At 33.3% G+C, this 13,777-nt stretch overlaps 1 protein-coding gene across 1 annotated transcript; it reads left to right on the top strand.

Annotated features, from left to right (window-relative positions):
- Window positions 1–8,481: 8,481 nt before the first annotated feature.
- Window positions 8,482–13,547, top strand: LOC107942569 (3-oxoacyl-[acyl-carrier-protein] synthase II, chloroplastic). Its single transcript, XM_016876267.2, has 14 exons — window positions 8,482–9,388; window positions 9,988–10,193; window positions 10,272–10,475; window positions 10,572–10,682; window positions 10,774–10,869; window positions 10,952–10,997; window positions 11,094–11,173; window positions 11,518–11,586; window positions 11,692–11,776; window positions 12,153–12,307; window positions 12,407–12,487; window positions 12,749–12,808; window positions 12,936–13,101; window positions 13,180–13,547. Exons 1-13 carry the CDS (start codon window positions 8,968–8,970, stop codon window positions 13,050–13,052), a joined length of 1,731 nt encoding a protein of 576 aa, XP_016731756.1. The 5' UTR covers window positions 8,482–8,967; the 3' UTR covers window positions 13,053–13,101; window positions 13,180–13,547.
- Window positions 13,548–13,777: the final 230 nt, after the last annotated feature.

Raw genomic sequence — 13,777 nt, 5'->3', positions numbered from 1 at the left:
AATTAAGTTTTAGTGAAGAAGGGTCAGAACTGTCAGACAGCAGAACAGAGGTGACTTTAAAGAATAAACTGTACTTATTGGCTAAACCAAAAATTCTGAAAATTTTATGGTAAAAATATATGTGAGTCTAGTTTCAGATAAAATTTTTGGATTCTTATTTTGAGTTCTGTATCTCAAGATAAAAATAATTTAGTGACTATGACTCAAATGGACAACTTTGAATAAATTTACAAGTAAATAGTGAAATCATAGATAATCTTACTTATAAGCATGTTATATAAATTAAGGATGTGGAATGGAGAGGAGGAGGAGGGAATATATATATATATATAATATATATATATATATATTAATATTCAGTTAGCATGGATAATTTGCACGTTTTAGGCTCAGGGACTAAATTGAATAAAAGTAAAACTTTATGGGTAATTTTGTAAAAATGTCAAAAATGACCAAATTGCATGAATTGGATTGTTTATTTATTTAAATTACAAGAATTTATTTTTCTGAGCCTAAGGATTAAAAATCGTCATTAATTAAAAGCTTAGGGGCAAAATAATAATCTTGCCTAGAGCATTAATTGAATGTATCAGAATATAAAATGAATGAAAATGATGATCAAATTTATTTATAAAGATCCAAATGACTCAAATACAAGACTTGAACCTGGAAAAGAAAAGACATCGGATTAGTGAAATTGTAAACACGAACAAGTAACGAGGTAAGTTCGTGTAACTTGAATTATATTCTTAAATGCTTGAAATGTTGTTATTGATGTGAATATGATTTGAATGTTCATTGTATGAAAATTGATGAAACATTGATATATTTAATAAAAAGGGAAGAAATCCCGGTTGAATGGAAGGAAAATTCGATGGATCTCTGAAAAGGAATTGACGGTAAAAAGGATCTAGCCCGGACGGGTGATCTTGATATAGCCCTCCCGAAGAATATGTGGAAAATGGATTTAGCCTGGACGGGTAATCCGAATTAGGGTCTGAATTTAGCCTGGACTGGTAATCCCGACAATACTCTATGAGTTTATATTACAGGGGATTTAGCCTGGACTGGTAATCCCGCTGTAAGAAATGAGGTTCGCGGGAGTGTGCTCTCTGAATTGGAAAATGTGCGCACATGAATATGAATTGACGGACCCGAGTTTGTACACTAAAGTGTACCCCTGAAAATCCATCAAAATTTCGAGAAATTCAATACGATAAAAATAGAAAATGATAAGTACCTAAAATCATGAAATTAAACTTGAAATACATAGGAATGATAATTATTTGATATACTGAAATATGACATGGAAAATACATGTATGTGAAACTTGCCTGATAATTATGCATATTCAAGATTATGAACTGCTACTGGAATAAATATACATTGAACTTATAGAAAATTATGGTACATGAAATATTGTCATAATGAATTGAATGATTTATATTTAAGAAGAAACAATAAGAAAATATGAGACTATCTTTGATACGTTGATACAAGGAAAATTATGTGTATTAGGACAAGTAATAAATTTAAGTGAGACATGGCTAGAAAATAAGTTTGTCAATATTAAAGTACACTAACCAATGTTGTTGCTTGAAGTTTAGGCAAGTGTCAAATTACTGTTGAATGGTAATATATTTAATTATAAGGTGCATTGGCATGGTAAGTGCTTAGATGAAAATATAATTGAGCTTATGAAAGAGTGGAAATGTTTCAGTTATGTAAATTTCTTATGAAAAGATTTGTTATGTGATACGCCCGTATGAATCCTGCACCTAATTCAAAAATAAAAAAAATTAAAATCAATATATATATTTAGAATTCTGCGAAAAATTACCTATGATTCCGATTTAATCCCAGTAGGTTCCTAATGAATGTTTTGAGCTTTAAGGGTCCAATAGAGGGACGTTATGATTATTTTCAGAATATGAATAATAAATGACTCAGAATTATTGAAAATATTCAGTAAACTCCGATAATGCCTCGTGCCCTATTCCGACAACGGATACGGGTAGGGGGTGTTACATCTACCCCTTAATGTGCTTATAGAATGCGGAGGGTTAGTTATTGGACTCGCTCCGGTAGATACCTTGAGAAATCAAAGTAATTATAAAGTAAAAAAAATGTAAAGACTGGAATATGCTCTAAATTCTTGTACTATTCGTATATTTGGAATTTAGTTTTCATACTTTTACTTTCAGGAATTTAGTCCCTCTACTTTTTAAGTTTAAAAATGTAAGTCTATTTGTTAACATTGTTAAAATTCATTTGTTAAATTTATTGGTGTGATAATTTAAAATTTAAAAAAAAACTCACTTGGAATTTATGTAAAAAATGACATTATAATAAACCTAAATTTAATAAAAAAATTTAATAGGATTAACCATTCTTAAAAATTCATTATGATTTAGGATTTATTTTAATTTTTAATCCAATAATTTAATTACGATTATAATGATTTTAAAATATATTAGTTGTAATTATAATTATAATTTTCAAACTTTAAAAAATAATTAGATAACTTCGCACTTAACTATTATTTTTCTCATTATTAAAAAATAACTAGCAAATCGAAATTATGCTAATAAAATTTAAAATGAAAGGTGTAATAAGGCCCAATCGGCCTGGGCCCACGTAATAAGCCGAAACAAAAATGAACAGGCCTACATTTTACAAGCCCAACAAAGCAGCCCAAACCCAAAGATCAACACAGCAAAACACAAAAAACAAAACCCTAGCCGCATCTGCCTCAGCGCCGCAACAGCGTCCACGCCGCGCCCAACGCCCGATCGCCGCAAGTTTCGGCCTCCACGCGTGCCAAACTCTCCACGAGCACCTGAAAAACGGACTCAAGGAGTCCAATGAGAAAAAACAACGAGCAATATTGTTTTCCCTCGATTTATTTTCTTTTTTCGGCCTATAAAAGGCCCTTTTAAATCTGTAAAAAAGGAGGAGAAAAAAAGGCAAAAGAAAACTCAGAATACAAGTTTTTTAAAAAGGTGAATCCCACCACTGTTTTTTTCCTTTGCATTTTACGTTTTATTGTTTTTGTATAACTAAAATTAGAAAAAAGAGAAAGGGGGTTTACCTTCACTTTGAATCTGCTCAAGGGCAGTTAAAAGCCCGTCGTATCGCCTTTCCGATCACCATTCTCGGTGAAATCGCGGCGGAGGCGCGTTGCGGCGGCGGCACGAGGACGCTAGGGGTGAAACCCTAGCAGAGCAAAAGAGGGGTGTTTTTTTTATTTTCGGTTGTAAATGATTTTGAAAGGAAATTTTGTTTTAAATAACGCTGCAAAAACGATGTCGTTTTTAAGGCCCTGACCCGCGCGGTGACCCGACCCGATGGGGAGGATCCGCGCGTTCTGACGTCAGATGGGGAATTTGCGAATTTAACCCCTCCCTTTTGCAATGCATGTCAATTGAACCTTTTTCCACTGGTTTTCAAATTTGGGCCGCGTATTCCATTTTTATTTCAATTTGATACCTCATTGCGCAGCGTTTTGGAAGGGAAGGAATTATTTCCTTTTTAGTCCCCCATTGTCGCTCGCGTGTTCGAATTGATCCTTTTTTTATTATTTTTGAATTTACCCCCATTTTTTTGTCTTTTGTACAATTTGGTTTTTTTACTTTATTTGGTTTTTTATTTTTTTTAAATATACTGTTACTCGTTTGTTATTACTATTATTACTTATTATTATACTAATACCATTTATGATTTTCATGTACGTGTATATACATATTGTTTTATATTTTTCGGTTTTTTTTTACAAACGCATAACTTTTATTATTTTCTTTTCATATTTTCATTACTAGCATATATATTCTTAAGCTTTAAAAATGCATGCATATGTTTTTGTACGTTTTACATACATTTTATTTCCTTTATTTTATCTTTTTATCCTTTATATTTTTATATACCTTATATTTTATATATACGTATTTATACATTTTTTTAAACATAAACACATCCGCACGTTTTATATTTTATTTTATTCTCATAATTTTACATTCATATATATATATGCATACATACATATTTTAATCCTTATACGCTCATATTTCATAAATATTTTGTTTTCATAGTTTTTATAAATAAATATATGTATATATGTGTATACACTTATATTTTATAATGCATATGCATATTTTGATTTTTTTTTATCTTCGCAATTTTCACGTATACATACATATGTTTTGCATGCATATTCTTAGAAATTATTGTAAGCTTGTTGTATATACTTCTTTACTTTCCTTGTTATATGTACACTTGTATTTACGTGTTAAATGCATGCTTGTACATATTTTCGAACATACTTGTATATTGTACTCATATATATTTTGTAAATATGTATTCATATACGTTCTAAATGAAAGTTTTTGCTTCATATTATACATCAACTTTAACATACCCTTTTGGAAATATATTTTGGTTTTAACCATTCATCAAAGTTATTTTTTGATTTAAAGGTTTTGGATGAAAGCATTTTTGGAAGTTTGGGATTTTTGAGGGGAATTGAGCCCTAACGTATTGGGTTCTGATTTTCTTTGTCAATCCTAAATGACCGAGAATATTTTTATTCAAAATGCATAAAAATCATTTTTGGGAACTTAACTTGTTGTGCCCTAACGTATTGTGTGTGGCATGTTACTTTCTCAAAATGAAGATTTTCGTATAAAATAAAAGTGATATTCAAGTTTGGGGATTATGAGGAATTGTATCCTAACGTATTGGGACTCGATTTCTTTACATGACTTGAACAATTGATTATCCTTTTGCCAATTTCATCATTCAAGCTTATTTTAAAATCTTTTTTAACTTTCGACACAAAGACATTAAATAGTTAATTTGGTACCGATTTTTGGGCGTTACGAGGGTGCTAACCCTTCCTCGTGCGTAACTGACTCCCGAACCTGTTTTCAAAATTCGCAAACCAAAATGATTTTTGAGGTGGGCCGGTCACACCTTAATAAAGGATCGGTGGCGACTCCAGTTTTATTTTTAAAAAGTCGACAACTAAAATTTTTGTTTTCAAAAAAACGGTTTCGACAAAAGGTTTATAAAAAAATTAATAGATTTTAATTAATTAATTAATTTAAAAATAAGTGGACGTGACTTGACCTCACCACGTTACACCACCAGAACATATCATTTATTTTTGGACCACAAAAACCTATTGTAGTTTAACATGTGTATCTCACAGGAGAAAGCTATTACAAATATAAAAGATAAATATTAAAATTTGTTGAGTAATATTTTGCTTGTGTCTTATTGATACGAGTATCTGAGTATTTATACATTTTGCTACTGCTGTCATTACAGCTCATGATAGGACTCCACTATTTTGTCTTGACTCTGATGTCTCTAGTATTGACATTCTCTGCGAGCTCCAAGTTTGTTGGGCACATGTCTATGGAGCACAGGGTCCTTTTTGTTCCTGGGACTAGCATTCAGGGTGAGCTCTGTACCTGCTGAATGCGTGCCTGGGTGGCCTGTGGAGCACGTGGCACTTCCTACGAGTTCCTTGGGTACATATAAGGTGAGACTGCGACCTTCCCTAGGTCTCCGCGAGCTGGGTTTCAAAGGTAAATTATGAATATGTATCCAATAAGAGGTCTCAGAAAAATCTATTTCTCCCAAAACATTACATGTCTTTCATTCTTTCAACTCCAAAAAATTCCCCCATAACTAACCATCACCATTTCTTCTCATCATATCTTCAAATCTAAAAGAAATACTATATTTATTCCTCTCCTATTGGAAAATATTGACATTACATATATAATAAGAGTAATTACGTGTTATTATTTACCATCATAAAAAAAATTAGCCCAAATTAAAAGTGATCTAATTTAGTTAAGGTTTATTGGGATTTAGTTATTAAATAAAGTATGGGTCAAATATGTGTAGATACTCTAGTAACTAATTTGTAATTGATGATGGGTTGATTAGAAATTAGGATTAATATGCAAAAGCTAAATGTTAGAGTTATGGTCCCCAAATTACACATACGTAACTTTTCTAATATCAAATCTTTAGAAAAAAGAGAGCCAGATTCTCTGAATTACTTGTGTGCTAATTTGGAAGATCAGGACCATAAGATCCAAGATTCCAATAAATCAATGGATTTAGGTACGCTTTCACATTTAATTTTGTTCTTGATTTATTATTGATAATTTGACATGACAAATCTTGGTTTACAATTTTAAGTTTATATCAGATCTTGTTTTACGAATCTTACAAGTGGCATCCGAGCCTCGTCATGTTGAATCATTGAGAACGAATTGATTCTCTATCATTTTTTGATTGATTCATTTTCAAATTTTACAATTTTAATAAATGGATTTAATTTTTCAATTCTACACATTAAATGTATGATTTGTATTTATACACATGATATCAAAGGGTGCTAAGCTGCTAACTAACTTCTGTAACTATCTTTAACTACTAACTTCTTTAACCTTTCTTTAACAAACTAACTACTCAACTGCTACTACTCTAACATTCTTCCGATGTTCTGTTTTGTGTTGACCTCTTTGGTTGACTATTTCTCAAAGGGAGGACTCGTAAGGCATCTCAAAAGGAAGAAAACTTCTTTGGAGTGATAGGTTTGGTGAGAACTTCTACAATTTGGCTTGCTAAGGGCACAAAATTGACATGCAGGATACCATCATGAACTTTCTTTCGGACAAAGTGATGATCAATCTCCACCTTAACCTTTAGCATGATGAGTTGGATCGGCTACTATTGACACCGTGGAGGTGTTGTCACACCACACTACTGGAGTATGTTGTAGATGGACACCAACTTCAGTTAGCAGCTACTTCACCCATAGTAGTTCAATAATACAATTTGCGAGATTGTGATATTCTGCTTCTTAGGAGGATTTAGAAACAACAGTCTACTTTTTGGAACACCATTTAACTGGATTGGAGCCAGGGTAAATGCAGTAACCTGTGGTGGATCGTCTGTCTTCAATAGTGGACGCCCAGTTAGCATCAGAATAACAGACCATTTCAAAACAACCTTTGGTGAAGTATAAGCTATGATCCAAAGTTCCATTAAGATATCTCAACACACGCTTCACTACCTGCCAGCGAGTATCATTTGGAGAATTCATGTACTGACTCAGTTTGTTGACATACATACTGTAAAGTTCCAATAATGCTACGATACAAATAACCATTAGGAAATGGACTGCCATATGTTGCAGTCAGCTTAGGTGTAACTACCATAGGTGTTACATCATAATCCAATCATATGATGCAACTTAATATTAGTTAAACATTAAGTAATCAATGAGCTAATATTTTCTTTGTTCATTTTTCTTTTCGTACAAAAACCAATAAGGACAAATATACAAAAGAAAATAATTTAACCATGAAATTTTATTAACTAATATGCTTGAAAAAATATAAGCATAAATGACAATAGCCACACCAAAGGCACAAAATCTCAATACTTTATCATGGGATTGATGCGAGTGGAACAATCACATACCTGATGTGTTCGCAACGGAAGCTCTTGTAAGGTATTAGGCGATCAAATTTGTGAATGAGTTTATTTTCAACTCGATGATTTTGGAGGGGGATTCACTATTCATCATTAGCAAACTAGCAAGTAAACAACCAGATTGAGCAAGACAGTTACTAGCAATGTTTACAGAGATTCGAGTTCAGCACATTTAGAGAGAAAGTAATCAAGCAACACACTTACAAGTTAAATAGGGTTTTTAGAAGAAGAGATTTACCTATTGGATTAAAAAGGCTTCAATGTAGATTGAAGTCGTGACAATGGAGGACAAATGCTCAATCTACGTGTCTTCTTAGCTATTGGCTACATGCATGAATAGATTTGGGGAATTTTCACACTTATTATCCCAATTTCCATATCTTCCTCTACGAATAGAAAGAGTCTTTTGGAATGGAGGTTTGCACTGAATTGATTGTTTGTTATTTGAGTTGGAGAGGTAAACGATGGAATAATGAAGCCGAAAAGCTTTCCTTTTTTAGTTCATTCATTCATTCTCTCTCTCTGTCTCTCCCTCTCTCGTGCAATTATATGTGCGGGCCTCCAACACTAATCACGTCCGAATTTTAGTTGAGGTAATTATTTCAATTTTAAATCCTTAAAAATTATAAATTATTTTTCTATTTCATTTTTAATATAAAATTTATAATAGTGAAATTTAAATGAGATAAGTTTTAAACTAAAAATTCATACATGATTTAGAAAGAAATTAAAACATTTCTTTTATCATTGTCAAAATCTCATTATCCTTTTAATTTTAATTACTTTTTATTTCTATCATATTAAAAAAGATGTAGTTTTATATAATATGTTGAATATATATAAAAATCACTAAAAAAATAAAAATCGAGTTAAAATTAATTTTTAATCTAATTTAATCAATTTAATACCTTTCTCCAAATTTAATCGCTCCTATTCAAACCTTTATGATACAAAAGAGCACAATGAGAAAACCTATTTTTTATCATTAAAAAATTAAATTACCACTGATAAATTAAGAACAATTTTTCTGGTCATAGATCCTCGTTTTTTAAAAAAGAAAAGAAAAGAAAAATTGTTTCTGGTTTTCTCATTGGAGAGACAAACTGAAACTCTCGCTGAAACCAGGAGGAGAAAAAATAAATTTTAAATTTTAAATAACAAAAATTAAAAAAAAAAAGTACTTGGCAGTGCAGTCATTTAGTCTAAAAGGAAACGACTGAGATTGCCCAGATTCAAAGCTTTTTCCCCCAAAATATCGAATGCAACTTCGATTTTCTTCTTCATCAAAATTTCAATCTTTATTTTTTGTTTTGCTTTTTTTTTCCATTGATGGGTTGCTAGATTTTTATTAACCTCACATAAATACTCTATCTTTATCCAGACCCAAATCTTTACAATCTTTTTTTTTCACTTATAATCTTTAGTTTTATTTGTTTTTTTTCTTTTGGGGGGATGATGACATCTTCATCACTGGCAAGTCCTTTATGCACTTGGCTGGTGGCGGCTTGTATGTCGGTAACGTACGGTAAAGACCAGTCCCGGTCTCCATTGTTCAACTCATCAGCCTCCGCTTCTTCGAACAGGCTCGGCCGTTGGGCTCGTAATAGAAGGAAGGCTCTCCTTTCTCAATGCTGTGGTGGCGGCGCAACCCCTAACAAAGACGTGGGCTTGATTTCTTCCTTCCGTGGATCCACCATTCAAGGCTTGATGGCTTCTTGCTTGGCTTTTGAGCCTTGTAATGATTATTATTCCTCTAAAAATGGTAGCTTTTTCGGTCAAAATGGAAGCTTTTCATCTTTCTTCGGCTCCAAAAATGTTCCTTTCAATAATAATCGCAAGCAAAAAAGGCTCAATCGACGAGCTCATCATTCTGGTAACATATAATGTTTCTTTTTCAAATCTGGGTTCTTTTTCTTTTTTATTGTTATGAATTTTAATTCCTGTAGAGAGCTCTGTTTTTGCCTCTTTTTCTTTAATTGATTTTCTTGAAAGCAAGTCTAGAAATGAAAACAGAGATATAATAAATGTTCCCTTGTACAATTTCACCAAGATTTTTTTTTGTTTGTTTTAAAACAAAATTAAGAGCTAGAAATATAGTTGATTTTAAGTTCTTATTAAGTCCATAGCCATGGAAAATCATTATTTCCTCAGCTAATCTGAATTTAATACAAACAGATTATACATGTGCAAGCTTTAGTACTTCTTTCGCAATAATTAAATTATAGATATAATTGATTCTGCTTTTCTCTCTCTCTCTCTCTTTTTAACAAGTTGTTGTAGGTTGGTAGTATTAATTGTCTTGTTTTCATGGGTTTGCTGCTTCTTTCAATATAAAATGGAAAAATGTTTGTTTTGCATTCTAGAATTTTGGGCTTTTTGTATGTATATGAGATTGTTTATATGTGTTGTTTGTAGAACTTACCGGCTAAATTAAGTTCATTCTGCGGTTTAATTTGTTTAAAAAAAACTTAGGACAAGCCATGGCTATAGCTGTGCAACCCACAAGAGAGATTACAACGAAGAAGAAGCCTCCTACGAAGCAAAGACGAGTGGTTGTGACCGGGATGGGAGTAGTAACTCCGCTTGGACATGAGCCTGATGTTTTCTATAACAACCTGCTCGAGGGTGTTAGTGGTATAAGTGAAATCGAGACTTTTGACTGCGCTCAGTTTCCGACAGTAAGTTGTCTTTGGGATCTCTTGTTTTGCTCTTGTTTGTACTGCTGCTCGTTCTTACTGCTCCTGTTTTCTCTCCAGAGGATTGCTGGAGAGATCAAATCTTTCTCAACTGATGGATGGGTTGCACCGAAACTTTCCAAGAGGATGGACAAATTCATGCTTTATTCTCTTACTGCCGGAAAGAAAGCTTTGCAAGATGGGGGAGTAAATGAAGATGTAATGGAGGAGTTAGATAAAACGAAATGTGGAGTTTTGATTGGTTCAGCAATGGGTGGCATGAAGGTAAAATCTTTTTCTAGAAGAAGGAAAGTGTCATGGTATATAGTTTTCTTTCTATATCCATCGATTCATATACATTGCTTGTTGTGGAATGAACAGGTTTTCAATGATGCGATTGAAGCTTTGAGGATCTCATACAGGAAGATGAATCCTTTTTGCGTACCGTTTGCTACAACAAATATGGGTTCTGCAATGCTTGCAATGGATTTGGTTAGCTTAAATTTAGATTCTGCAATGTTAAGATAGACCTTGATGGATTTTAAAATTTCGAGTTTGAGCTTTAAACTGATGATTTCTTCAGGGATGGATGGGTCCTAATTATTCAATCTCCACTGCATGTGCTACAAGCAACTTTTGCATATTAAACGCAGCAAACCATATCATTAGAGGCGAAGCTGTAAGTCTAGCAAAGAAAAACATCCAATATATCATGTATGATTGATTGCACTATATCAACGGTATTTGTGTCAAAATTGCAGGATATGATGCTTTGTGGTGGCTCTGATGCGGCGATTATACCCATTGGTATATTGTTCTAACTTTCTTATTCAGCATTGTTTTATAATCTTTCCGCTTGGTATAGCATGTAATACTCTATTTTATTGTTTTTTTTTCATTTAGGTTTGGGAGGATTTGTGGCTTGTAGAGCGCTCTCTCAGAGGAACAATGATCCTACCAAAGCTTCACGCCCTTGGGATGCTGTAATATTTCGAAAACTCTTGAGCTTCATCACTATCATTTTTCCTTTTGCTGTTGTTTCATTTTCCCCTCTTCATAGAACAAAACCAGTAAAACCAAGAATGCATTTATGAATTAAACTTCATGGTAATTAATGTCAACTATTCTAACCTTTTGAACGAGTATTCAACGTGTTTATCATATCTTAACAACTCACATCACAAATGATATGTATCTGCACATGGTCTTTTTGACAAAGTTACACTATATATTTATCGAGCATTTTCTAATCAAAGGAACATAATTTTCCTTGTTTTGCTTCGTGCGTGCTATTTACCTTGATAGTGGTTCTATTTTTTTCTTCCAGAATCGCGATGGATTTGTCATGGGGGAAGGTGCTGGGGTTCTACTTTTGGAAGAATTGGAGCATGCCAAGGTACACTGTCTTCAAACCCTACAAATCCATGTTGTAAGCAATAGGTTTGTACTTAGTTTCTTTTGTAGAAAGGAAATTATCGTGTTTAGATTTCTGATTTTGCAGAGGAGAGGTGCGACTATCTATGCAGAATTCCTTGGTGGAAGCTTCACTTGTGATGCTTATCACATGACCGAGCCTCACCCTGATGGTAATGAGCCACATCTGTATAACCACAATTCTTCTTAAATCCCGATTTTATTTTCTAAATATAGACGTTGAGACTTAATTTGCTGCTTTTACTTTATTGTTTTTCCGTGAAACAATGATTTATATAAGCATGTAATTTTTTTTTGGCTCATGGCATTATCGAGTACATGCATGTCTTGACATTAGATTCTTCATTTTCGTGATTGAGCAGAATAAATATCATGAGATTGCAACTTATGCCTCTTTGTCCGAGTATTCCCTACTGTGAAGATAACCCACATTTATATAATTAGCGATGTTACATGTTCTTTCTGAAGCAGTGCATGTTACTCTATGAAAAATTAAACTAACATCCATCTCGTGAAATTTAAAAATAGGTGTTGGTGTCATTCTCTGCATCGAAAAGGCCTTGGCTCACGCTGGTGTATCTAGAGGAGATATAAACTATATTAATGCTCATGCTACATCGACACCAACTGGAGACATTAAAGAATACCAAGCTCTTCTTCATTGTTTTGGAGACAATCCCGAGGTAATTTCACCTACTTTTCTTGAAAAATTGAATCTCCATGCATTTCTGTTTTTCAAATATATGCATTGTGATTATTGATAAGATCTCCATCATTTGCAGTTAAGGGTGAACTCTACAAAATCAATGATTGGTCACCTACTAGGAGCTTCCGGTGCTGTGGAAGCTGTTGCAACAGTACAGGTATGCAATTTTGACTTTTGGTTATGTTCTTATTTTGGATTTAGGAAGCAGATTGGACAGAATTTGCACGGTGCTGAATTTTTGTTGTTTATGTTCTCTTATTCGAGAAGATTGTTCTCCCTACTTCCTCTGTATTTCTGTTTTGTGGCTATATGATACGAGCAGGGATGAAAGGAATCATGCATCTTATCTTCTTTCTCCCATTTTCTTTCCCTTTTCCGGAACCTGAACATTGACATGGTAATGTCTTGTTAATTGTAGGCAATACGAACTGGTTGGGTTCATCCAAATATCAACCTGGAAAACCCGGATGTAGGAGTGGTATGTTGCCTCTTCTCTCTCTCTCTCTTGTTTCTTCCTTCTCATTCATCAGTTTTTGCTTTGTGACACATACATACTGTAGTTTTTTTCCCTCGGTTTTCCTACATGGTTCAATTTTGCTTTCCAGGACACAAGTGTGCTTGTGGGGCCAAATAAAGAAAGATTGAACGTTAAGGCGGCATTGTCGAATTCATTCGGGTTTGGCGGGCATAACTCATCGATCATTTTCACCCCATACAAGTAAAAATAGTTCAACAGCTGCTCTCCCTGTGTTTTCTTACATTTGGCCGAAGGTATATACTCGTTTTCAAAACATTTCAAATATCATCAGTTATAGGTAACTGTTTAACATATCAGCTACATTCATGCAGAGTATCCCAGAAAATCCTCCTGTAGACAAAACATAACTCTGAAAGTGTTATTATTACGAAGTAGTACGGTGGTGGCCGGTAGCAGAGCTCTAGAAAAAAAAAACACTCCTACTGTTTCATAGTTCAGTGTTGGTTTGGGAAGGTTTCGTTTCTCTTAAACGTAGTAGCTACAATTGAGGTTTTAGTGTTTGAGGCCTCAGGGCCATTGAAGAACCAGTAAATGTAGTAATTTTTGTGTTCATGTAAAAGAAATGGCTTATATCAGTTGTTTTTTTGTTTTTAATTAAAGCCAATTTGTAATGAATCCTGATTTGGCAGCAGGGTGGATGCTTTTCTGATTTAATCTTCATGCAAAAGCTTGCTTTCTACCTTATGTTATTAACCCGTAACATGATATGAACTCCGTCCTAAAATAATCATATGAACCATTTTTGGTGGAAGATTGTATATCTAGAAGGATCTAACACCCATTACATGCTAAAATTTTAACATGACATACGATGAGAGGGTTTGGTTAAAGGTATTAGGTGGTTTGGAAAAAAATAGACTCAAGCTTGAATATTCAAGGCTTAAGTTTGATTATATTATGTAATTTATA

The sequence above is a fragment of the Gossypium hirsutum genome, chromosome D13 (assembly GCF_007990345.1).
Source record: "Gossypium hirsutum isolate 1008001.06 chromosome D13, Gossypium_hirsutum_v2.1, whole genome shotgun sequence".
Taxonomy (NCBI): domain Eukaryota; kingdom Viridiplantae; phylum Streptophyta; class Magnoliopsida; order Malvales; family Malvaceae; genus Gossypium; species Gossypium hirsutum.
This window is presented reverse-complemented; position numbering and strand designations above follow the sequence as displayed.